The sequence below is a fragment of the Lactuca serriola genome, chromosome 2 (genome assembly GCF_051521515.1).
Source record: "Lactuca serriola cultivar US96UC23 chromosome 2, Lser_US96UC23_V15, whole genome shotgun sequence".
In the NCBI taxonomy this organism is placed as follows: domain Eukaryota; kingdom Viridiplantae; phylum Streptophyta; class Magnoliopsida; order Asterales; family Asteraceae; genus Lactuca; species Lactuca serriola.
The window spans coordinates 215,072,170-215,084,177 of record NC_136409.1 but is presented as its reverse complement, the minus strand read 5'-3'; the positions used below and the strand labels follow the sequence as shown (position 1 = coordinate 215,084,177).

Sequence of the window (12,008 nt, the reverse complement as noted above, 5' to 3'; positions counted from 1 at the left end):
AAGTATCGATTAATATACGTACCTTTTTAGGATCAAATTTTATATCACGTATTGGACCAGGCATGATTTGTTATAATCTGTTATAACCATTTATATTTGGTCCATAAAATCAAATTGATTGAAAGTACACGTACATGACGAGAAACCTTCATATTGTAAAAGCTTAATCCTTTGAATGCGACCCACAGCAGAAGAACCGAAATATTTTTGTACAGTTTCTTTGATAATTTGAAAGGGATATTAATTATTTATGGGTTGTTCGTTGGGATACTCTATGAAACTTAGTATTGTCTTGCATTAGCTTGTAATATATAATAGTTACATGAGATGTCCATACATGCATATGTACGATAGGGGCTTATGTTTTAGCTAGAGGACAGTGACTGTTTATCAACCCTTGACTAAAAAAACTCAAGTACGCTCCATTGAAACAGCCAAAACAGACCTCGCTCTCTCTCTAAAGACCAACGCATATATGGCCTTTTCATCAAACCCTTATTCTCTTCCATTTAGATTCTCTTGTAGGTTTCTTGCATTCAATGTTAACAAATATAACACTATTCGATCCTCTCTCTCTCTCTCTCTCTCTCTCTCTCTCTCTCTCTCTCTCTCTCTCTCTCTCACACACACACACACACACACACACACACACACGCACACTCCTCCAGGCTCCAGCTATAAGTATATGAATATATCGCTCTTCGGTACTATGCTCTATATGTCTCTTTCTCTCTGAAGAAGTTTCAACATATGGAGCAATACTCACAATACTTGATGTTGGTTAAGAGCAACAACAGCAATATCCTTATGAATCCATTTTCCAGCCATTCATGGGAAGAACAAGCGTTTGCAGAAGATGGTCGAGGCCCTTTTGGGGGGTTCGTATGGCCTCCAAGGTCTTATTCTTGCAGCTTTTGTAAACGAGAGTTCAGGTCAGCTCAAGCACTAGGTGGTCACATGAATGTCCATAGGAAAGAAAGAGCCAAGCTCAAGCACACCGTAAATCTTACTAGTAGTGCTACTATCTGTACAACTAAAATGGCACCAAAGAACCATAATAAGCAAAATCTTTGTAAAGAGTCTTTAGATCCTGGTTTGTTTCCGTTAGCTCTTTCACCGTCTAGGGCTTCTTCAATACCAGCATTAGGTGAAGAAAGTTTTGAAACCAATTCAGACACAAAGAGTTATGTTTACGATGAAGATTTTGCTATAGCACATGGCAATGGTGATGTTGAAACAAATTTGGTCATAGGGTTTGAGTTGGATTCTTGTTCGAATACTGGATCTTGTTGCAAGAGACAGAAGACGGGTGTTACACCAACCATCATGGACGGGTTGGACCTAGAGTTGAGGCTAGCTCGCTAACTAGCTTGCATGGTGATATGAATCTTCCAACAATCTAAGAATGCAGCTAGGGTTACACTATTAGTGACTGTTTTCTAATTGCCTGAGAAATAAATTAGTGAAGTACGTAGAAGTTTGACGGTTTTCAGTCTTTTGCTATTAATTATTTCTCATGTTAACCATTTGATGTTTTGAGTTACAAACAAGTTAAAGAAGCACTCATGTTTACATCATATTTATTTCCCTTTCCCTATCTTTTGGTAATTGTGATATATGAAAGAAACATGGATGCTTTCAATTATATTTTGCTTTAAATAAAGCTCTGTGACTCTTTGACTGATTTTATATATATATATATATATATATATATATATATATATATATATATATATATATATATATATATATATATATATATATATATATATATATATATATATAAGTAAAGATTCTAAGTTTAAAATTCAATATTGATGAATGTTGAACTACTAGCTAGCGGTATATTAATATAGATGTATAAAAAATTCATCATGCTAAATACGTTTTTTGGATCAAGTAAAAATATCCAGAAAACTTGTTTCAGTAATTTATGTATTAGCTGGGTTTGCTTTTTGGCTTTTATGCACTTTTCTGTAATAACGTTACTCTCGTCCAGCTTGGCTTTAGTTATATCCTTTTATTTTCTGCTTGCAGTTCAATTTTTTTTAATATATTAAACCCTTTAATTTACACCTATAGTGTCCTCCATAACCCCTAGCTAGACCCGGATAAGCTATGTTATTACCGAAGGTTCTTGCAGAATGTGTCATCATCTATCCCCATTTATAGTTTCGTTGATCAGTTCAGTTGCGCCAAAATAGAAAGAGAAAATATGAAGTAACATATGTTGTTCTTAATGGGTATTACAGAGAAGATGAGAATATGTCTATTTATGGTGGGAATTTAATAATGTAAGGTGAGCCATCAAATTTATTCCATTCGTGGTTATGTTCGTCACTTACTAAAAACCATTCTTTTCTACATGGGTTTTTTAGGGATCTGTGGTAAGCTTCAGTTTTTAATATGTCTTCATGGGTGTTTTGGGTTTCAAATTAAAAGTGTAATAGGTCCAAAGAGAGATGCATTGGACAACACATTTTCCTGTAAACTGGGTTTCCTTGTAGCCATCGGAAGTTCATTGCTACTAGCCTACTACGGTAGAATTTAAGAAGGTGATTAGGAGTTGCATATCACAAATTTCTAGCTTATACCAAAAGCTGGGCGTTTAGAGATTTTAAGGACCATGTGCTAATAAGAAAAATGAAATTCTAAATACAAGTTTTTAATATATAAGGAAAACAAACTTAAGACCATGAATTGTCGTTACTAAATACATATGGAATTTTATAAAAATTTCAAAGGTTAATTATGTAACATCTCAAAACTTATTTGTTAAACATATTAGAAGAATGGATTGATTATGAAATATATAGAATGGCCAAAACTATAACTTGAATTTAAAACAATGTTGTGCATAAGAATCGAACCACCCACGCTTGATTCAAAATAGAGGATGCACTTATGCCAATCGGACTATCTAGACTTTATCCAAAACTTTGAATAAATTCATATATATTTAGTTATTAAATATATAATTTAATTAAAACTCAAATCCTATTTTTTTTCGGGGCACTCCCGCCCTAAAACCAGGTCAAACCAAAAGAAAATTATTTTGTGAGTATTCAATAGATATGCTACTTTTTTTTGGAGTTATTTACCGAGCAATTTTAGAGTAATGATAAAGAATAATAAAGAATTAAATCTATACCATTATTAAACATCAAAATATTAAATAAACTAGGCGAATGCCCGCGCGTTGCACAGAAACACTTATATAGTTGAAGTCTTTACAAATATATGATTTTTTGAATATATAACAATAACGTTGTTGTTAAATTTGATATAATAATTTCTATATACTATATTGATATAATATATTGAGTATTTTGAATTGTATGATAATAGATACATTTATTATAACTTCATAATCTCAATCGTTTGAATGACATCCACCCGCGAGTTACACATGAATAAAATTAAATATAATATGTGATTTGATGTTATTTATAGTTGTTTATATTGTTAATTAATTTTTTAAAATTTATTTGTTTAATGTTTTAATTTCTATCATTATCATTATTTAAAACATCAAACATTGTTTTTTATTTTAAAGCTAACAATATAATCATTTATATAGAATTGTTTTTAACTATTATTATTGTAAGTTATTTTAAGCTAGTTATTTGGAAACGTTTAACGATTACAAAAATATATTTAAGAAATATTTTAGTTAAATTGAAATTACAATTTAGTTTTTGCTTTTATCACTACAATTTATCACATTTAACTATTTACAAAATATTCTTTAGTTTTTTTAAATGGAATTGAAATTTATATTTGAGTTGACATTGTAATGCACAGAAACACCTATATAGTTGAAGTCTTTACAAATATATATTTTTTAAAATATAACACTAACGATGTTGTTAAATTTGATATAATAATTCGTATATTAATTTGATATAATATATTGACTATTTTGAATTATATGATAATATATAAATATATTATAACGTCATAATCTCAATCGTTTGAATGACTTCTACTCGCGAGTTACACATCAATAAAATTAAATATTATATATGTTTAATATTATTTATAGTTGTTATTTTTAACTAACTTTTTAAAATATATATATGCTTAATGTTTTAATTTCTATCATTATAATGATTTAAAACATCAAACATTATTTTTTTGATTTTAAAGGTAACAATATAATCATTTATATAGAGTTATTTTTAACTATTGTTATAAAAAGTTATTTTAAGCTATTTATTTGAAATTTTTTAACGATTATATAAATATATTTAGGAAATATTTTAGTTAAACTGATATTACAATTTAGTTTTTTGCATTTATCACTATAATTTATCACTTTTAACTATTTACAAAATATTATTTGGTTTTTTTAGTGGAATTGAAATTTATATTTAAATTAACAATTTAAGTATTTTGTCCAAACTGTTCAAAAATTGTAGCTTTAAACTGATAATGGTTTACATGTAACAACATTTTAAATCTAATAAATTAAGTATAATATGTTAAAATTTAAAGAAATAACTTTATAAATAGAAGTAATGATATTATTTTAAAATTGAAATTTAGTCTATTTATGATTACACTTTAGGTTTGATATTTATTTAACCTTATTAACCAAATTACAATCATTATTAGAAAGACACTACAATTTATCACTTTTAACTATTTATAAAATAATTTTTGGGTTGTTTAAGTTAAATAAAATTTATATTTAAGTTGAGCCTATAATGTTATATTTTAATTAATAATGTAAGTATTTTATACAAATTTTTCAAAAATTATACCTTTAAAATGATAATGGTTTACATCCAACAATATATTAAAACTAATAAATTAAGTATAATATGTTAAAAATTAAAAAAACATAATATTATAAGTAGAATTAAAGATATTATTTTAATATTGAAATTTAGTTTATATATGAATACACTTTAGATTTTATATTTATTTAACCTAATTACCAAATTATAATTATTATTATAAAGAAATTGAAAAGTCATGGGAGTTTCAAATGAATGTGGTGAAAGGAAAAAGGAATGGGGGTTTCAAATGCATGAGATTCAAGAAAAATGCTAGCTTTATAAGTATGTATGATTGGATTCGTTTTAAAATTTTAATTTGTAAGGAAAAGTAGTAATCCATGATAAGCTTTTCTAGACTTATGGCAATTAACCATTTTCTAATAAATTGGATGCTTTCAAAATTCTAACAGGTAAGGAAAAATAAAGTTTACAAAAACTAAGGATGTCAATGGAAGCAAACTGGACGGAGAGTCCATCTTTCGCCATGTCCCCGAAATATTCAGCCTTCCTATCCCCTTCCCCACCCCCAAATCCCCTTTATTACCCCTGCGCCCACCCCCAATTGCTTTTCGACTTTTTTTTTTTTTTTTTTTTTTGCTAAAAGAAGTTATTTTTTAGGTAATAAATAATTATTTATAGCAGAATTTTAAATGTTAAAAATAAAAAAGTTATGATATCTTAAAAACATTATACTAACAACTTAAAAATACGTTTTTTTGTTGAATTTTGGAAGCTCAAAATCATGTTATTGTTTATTATATATATATATAATTTATTAACGGGGTCCCCATGGGTTTCGGGACGGGACTACCCCCCCCCCCCCCAAAAAAAAAGGGTTAACCTTGTCTCCGCCCCGATTTTTTTTAATAAATACCCTCAAATGGTACGTGACCCTACGTGACTTTTTGACACCCCTAACAAAAACATCAGAATATCAAATAAATTGGATTCTTTCAAATTTTTAACTTGTAAGGAAAGGTAGTAATCCATGATAAGTTTTTGTATGCTTATGGCAATAAACCATTTTATATAATTCACAAATATGCCCTTAAAGGCTATGAAATTGTTTGATAAAACTAGTTAATAGTTGAAAGTTAGAAGTCATAATTTTTATTTTGTATAAATATTCCATAAAAATAATTGTTAGCTTTTAAAATCTAATATTATATTAAAACTAAAAGCTAAAAGCTTTCAAATGCTTCCAAAAGCTAGTTGAAGTAGCTTAAAAATTTATAGTTTGTCTAAAATAAAAGCTAAAATTTTTACAGTCGAACGAAATTTTTTCCCTAATCTTTTTCTTATAAGTTAAAATCTCTCAAAAACTTTGTAGCAAACACATCTTTTGTAGTGTTTTTAACGTAAGTACCTAACATATACAAAATTGTCAAATTCAAAATACCTTTTATTCAAATATATTATTTGGGGATTATTATAATTTGTTACAAAGTGTAACATTCGAAACCCTAAGGTACTAAATTCATTCTTTTATTTGAATTATGAGGGTCTTCACAACGTGAGGTCTTAGGGATCACGTCGTGATTGACCATTGACCTGTTGACCTGCGTTACTGGAAATTCACGACGTGAGGCATAAGGTCTCTCGACGTGAGCGCGACTTAATGACCCAAAACCCAAATTTCCGAGTATTTAAGTGAATTAGAGGCTAGGGTTATCCATCCTCAGCCTCTCTCGCCCTCTAAGCCTCTGGAAAACCCTAATCTTGACCCTCTTCAAGTTTTTAAGCATTTTTGAGATCCTTGAAGCATTCTTTAGTGGTTTTTGGTTACTTGAAGTGGAAGAAGATCTTGGTTGAGTAACCTCTTGGTGTTTTGGCTTCCACCTTGCAATATCTTGGAGCTATTGGACCATTGTAAGTCTTAAAGCTTGGACCTTTCTACCTATTATATTATAGATCTAAGTTATAAGCTCCTTTTTGCATGGTTGGGTGGGTTTACTTGCATGGGGTCCATAAAGTTGGCAACTTTATGGATCATTGACTCATTCTCTTTAGCATAGTCTTTGGATCTGAGTTTTAGTGTAGTTTGGGACTCCAAGTTGAGTCTAGATCTCATTTTCCCCACTTTTGGTCTAGCAAGGGCTTGAGTCATGCTTGACTGAAAAGCCACGATTTTTATCATCATTTAGGTAAAGGAAGACCCCCTGGAAAGTCCCAAGTTATGGTTGTATGGATTAAGAGCTTAATGCTCGTCAGTACATATCTCACGACGTGAGGTTTAGGACCATCACAATGTGAGGATATTGGCCACCCCGTCTATTTTGTCCGGATTAGGTCACCACATGACTCAGGGTTGGGTCACGACGTGACGGGGACTGGAATCTTTTTTATAGGTTGGGTTTACTCACTAAGTCGGGACTGAGTCGAGTTGGTCCCCACGACTAGGGATGTAAGCGGATGGGGTATTACCCGCTACCCGTGGGGATCCGACCCTAACGGGTAACGGAGCGGGGACGGATGCAGATATTTATAGCCGAAGTGGGGACGGGTCAGAGATGGGTATGGCATTATCTGCCCCGTTTAAAACCCAATTATATATATATATATATATATATATATATATATATATATATATATATATATAATAAATGTTTATGGGAATTGGGAAATCGTATTCGGAGTATCAAGTATTATCAAAAGTTCAAGACGACACTTCAAGAATTCAAGATTTCCACACCTCGTTTCTTTAAGCATTGAATCACCGATCTCATTCTCTCTCTAGTCTCTTCTCAGATTCTCCTAGAATTAAGAACTCATTATAAAAGATGCAGCCACACACGAAAATTATGCTTCTTCACTTAAGCCCTTCATTCGTATTTAATTCTTTTTCATTTCAATATTCAAACTTCATCTTATTTTTGGAACCGTCCCTTCGTTCTTCTTCAGTGAATCTTTCACCTTCAACCTTCCCAACGACATTAATCCTTCGCTATATAGTTCAATCTTCACAATGAGTGGACGACATCAATCCTTCACCTTTAAGCTTCAACCTACTCTGAACTCATGGAATTGAAGGAAAATAGCATACAAGAAATTTTGGCTTCATCAAAAAATCCTAAGCATAGGTAATCGATTTTAATAAATTATATTAATTTGTAACTAATTAATCCTTTGGTCGATTTTCCTACACTCGATTTTGGTTATTACTCACTCGATTGAGTGATTTTGGTTGTAGAAATTAACCTGATTAAATTATGCTTTTGTAGAAACTTGATTACCCACTTGCATCTATTTTTTTTTCTATTTTGGAATTGATTAACCCTTTACTCGATTTTAGTTGTATTACTAAATTAATTCAGTGATTTTGGTTCCATCAATGTGTCCATCTACGATTACTAGATTTTCATTAACTGGATATGTATGAATTTGGTTTCTTTTTCATGAAATGATATGTAACTTTTTTTGTAACTGATTGCTAATCTATTTTATGAACTTGGTATCTTTTTTGCTTTGGATATGTATGTACACTAAACTGATATGGTTACTTTTGTTGTGGTTGTAATCTGTCCATCTTAATTTTTGACTTATATTTGTTGTGGTTGTAATCTGTCCATCTGAATTTTCTTGCACTCAACTTTTTGTTGTGGTTGTAATATGATATGGCTTTTTTTACATTGAACTTGACAATGGTGCAATCTGTCTATCTGAATTTTTTTCTTGTAACTACAATCTATCCATATGCAACTGTCATTTAAATATGTACTTTTATTTAGATAATCTGAAATTTGATATAAACTCCATCATCTCTTTAGTTTGTATTTGTTTATGAGTTCTGATACTTAGCTTTCTTTAAACTTATATGATTCAAAAAATAATCATGTTTATTCTGATGTTGATTGCGTCTTATTTATCCTTTTGCAGTGACATTCAAGATAAACAGCCCCCAACTAAGTGTTGAGGCTGTTGGAACAACAGATGGACAGTTGGCTGGAACAACAGATGGTGAGGGGGCTGGAACAACAGATGCAGAGGCTGCTGAAAATACAAACATAAGATTAACTTCTGGAGTTTGGAGACATTTTAAAAAGCAAAAGATTGATGGTGTTGATAAGGCGATATAAAACTACTGTAAGAAAAAATTGAGTGGAGTATGACAATCGATCTTGAATCCACGCCAAGAAAAAAAAAGATGGGCATGTATCACTTGCTGCACATACATTTGATCAGAATGTTTCCCGTCAGGAACTAGCAAAGTTGATCATTCTTCATGAGTATCCACTGAACATGGTGCAACATGTTGGATTTAGAAGTTTTGTTAACTCGGTTAACCCATTATTTAAACATGTTCACGAACTACCATTAGGAGTGACATAAAGGACATTTTTAGAGTGAAAAACTGAAACTAAAAAAGATGTTGAATTCTAACCAAGGCATAATTGTTATGACAACTGATATATGGATATACTCTAACCAAAAAAGAGGTTACATGGTTGTCGCTGCACATTATTATTTAGAGGAGAGCATTTTTCCAAGGACCATAGATTTTGATATTTTAGCAAGGTGGAAGGCGAATGGTCTTAAATATCCTACTTTGCAACGAGTTGTTGGAGATGTTTTGGTTATACCTATGTCTACAGTTGCTTCTGAATCAGCTTTTAGTATCGGTGGAAGACATGTCACTCCTCATCGTAATAGGCTTCATCCGGATACATTAGAAGCATTAATACTATGGGATGAGAAATTAGGTATGGTTTTCTATATTCTAACCCTTTTATATTTTACTTTTTTTAACATAAAATATTTTGTAACAAGACTTATATTTGTTTTTTTATTGTTAGATTCACATTGAAGTAAAGAAAAACATATTGCAAAGTTTGAAGTTTAAAAGATGATGAACCGGGTCCAAGCTTTGTGGATTTTGATTTTTAGCTTATGAAGAATTGTTGTTTTTATTTTGGTTTCTTTAAACAAACTTGATTGTTATGGATTTTGTTTTTATTTTAGTTGTTTAGTATCAGTTTGTCATTATCTTTTTTACTATTTCGTGTATGAGAATGAAGTAAGAACTCTAAATTGTTTTGGTTACCATGATTATTATTATTATGTATTTTTTTATACATTTTTTAGATTTACAAAAAAAATTATTTTTTTTACTAAACGGGTATTCATCGGGTTCCCCGTATCCGGTAAGGATTTTCTACCCGAACCCTTCAAGGATTTAGCGTCGGGGGGGGGGGGGGGGGATGGGTATGTGTAACACTCGGATTTGTTATAATGTTTGATTATTTATTTTTGAGTAAAAGAGAGGGACTCGATGAGTTGAGTCGTGGACTCGTCGAGTAGGACCGCGATTACTGACTACATTAATGAGCGGACTCGACGAGTCCGCGATGTGGAGTGAAACCCTAATACTCGGGGTCTGTGCCCTATTTAAAGGCATTTATGGCCTCCATTTACGGCTACCAGACCTGAGAGAGAAACCCTAGAGAGCTTGAGCGAGTTGTGAGAGAGATTGAGCTATTTTGATCATTTTTGGTGTGGTTTAGCCAAGGAGAAAGTGTTTCCAGCAAGAGGAGGTCGAGGGGATTGCTAATCTGTGGGTTTCCAGCTTGAATCTTCAACTTTGAGGTAGAAATCGATCCCTTTTTCTGTTTAATATGAGATCCTTGGATTTTAGGGTTTTCTATACCCTTTATTGGCTAGATTTGATGCTTATGTTGTCCCATTGAGTGATAGACTCTGGATCCAGACCTTTTGAGGTCCAGAGAGCCTTAGCCAACCTGCTTTATGTGGTTTCATGGAGGAAATGACTTAGGTTGGCCTTTTAGTAGTTATTTCCCCAAAAGAAGTTTTAGGGGTGTTGGATGTGTACCAAGATTCGACCTTTACGTGATTATTATGCTTGGGAAGGTTAGATCTATGGATTAGAGGAACAAATCTAACCTCAGAAGGCCATTTGAGTGTGATCATGGATTCAACTCGCCAAGTTCATAAGTGGACTCGACGAGTCGAGTCGGGGTTGCCCCGCGATTCGTGATAGGAGGGACCCGTCGAGTGGAAGGATGACTCGACGATCCAAGAGAGGCTAGAAGGACTCAGAGGACCCGCTTGGACTCGCCGAGTCGCCCATGTGCACTCGATGAGTCGGGTCAAAGTTTGACAGTTGGCTTTTGTTAACTTTTAGGGTTTGGTCAACGATCGAACTTGTGGACCATTTGAAGGGTAAAATGGTCTTTTAGCCTTCTTAAGGATCATGGAAGAGACTAGTCTAGCCTGGAGAGTCGTTATTGATGTGAGATAATTGTCTATGTGTTTAGGCGGAGGCTAGATCAGTTGATATGTCTGCGAGATCATCCGAGATAGCCGGGGTGAGTCTTCTCACTATACTGTACCTGAAAGGGTACCTATGTGTGACCGAAAGGTCTTATATGTGCTATATGCTGATATGTGATATGTATGTGTTATGTATGCTATGTATGAAAAGGACCAGAAGGTCAAGATGATATGGACTGGAAGGCCAAGAGGACATGGACCGGAAGGTCAAGAGGTTATGGACCGGAAGGTCGATACGAGTAGGACCGAAAGGTCTACCAGGATTTGGGACGGAAGTCCCCTGAGACACTTGGACCGGAAGGTCCCACAAATTTATGGCCTGGAAAGGCGTATATGTTGTATGTGGTATTTTGGGGAACTCACTAAGTATTTATGCTTATAGTTGTTGTGCTATGTGTTTCAGGTACTAGCGAGGACCGTGGGAAGGCGCCGACATGATCTGTACACTTTAAGAGGATTTATGTAGTTAAGATCTTGGGATTTGTTTATGGTGATAACATGTGATACATTGGATTATTATGATATTTTATGAATGAAAGTATGATTTTAAAAATGAAAAATTGTTTTGAAAATTTACGTTGTTACAGTATGTGGATCGGAGGTCAGGTGCGGGGATAGGTTTTGTAGTATCCACCAATATCTGCCCCCGTTTTCATCTCTACTCACGATGTGAGGATCCGTTGTTGGGGTTTGACCGTTGATTTTAGGCCCATGACGGGTTTGGGCCCAATTTGGAAGATTAGGCCATGTTTGGGCTTTGGGTGATCATTTTGGAAATTAGGCCTATTGGACAATTGGTTTGGGCATTGTTTTTGGGTCAAGTTAGTTAAAGGGTAAAATAAGTCTTTTACCCTAGTTTGGACTCCTAGTGTGAGCCGGGAATCCAATTATTAATTGGATGCTATTTTTGATAGCGTAGGGAATTTAGCGGACCAG

At 32.9% G+C, this 12,008-nt stretch overlaps 1 protein-coding gene across 1 annotated transcript; it reads left to right on the top strand.

The window, feature by feature from the left end:
* Nucleotides 1-750: 750 nt before the first annotated feature.
* On the top strand, nt 751-8,860 carry LOC145090049 (uncharacterized). The gene is made up of 2 exons (XM_079028404.1): nt 751-1,309; nt 8,661-8,860. The coding sequence occupies exons 1-2, from the start codon at nt 751-753 to the stop codon at nt 8,858-8,860; spliced, it is 759 nt and encodes a 252-aa protein (XP_078884530.1).
* The last annotated feature ends 3,148 nt before the right edge of the window (nt 8,861-12,008 follow it).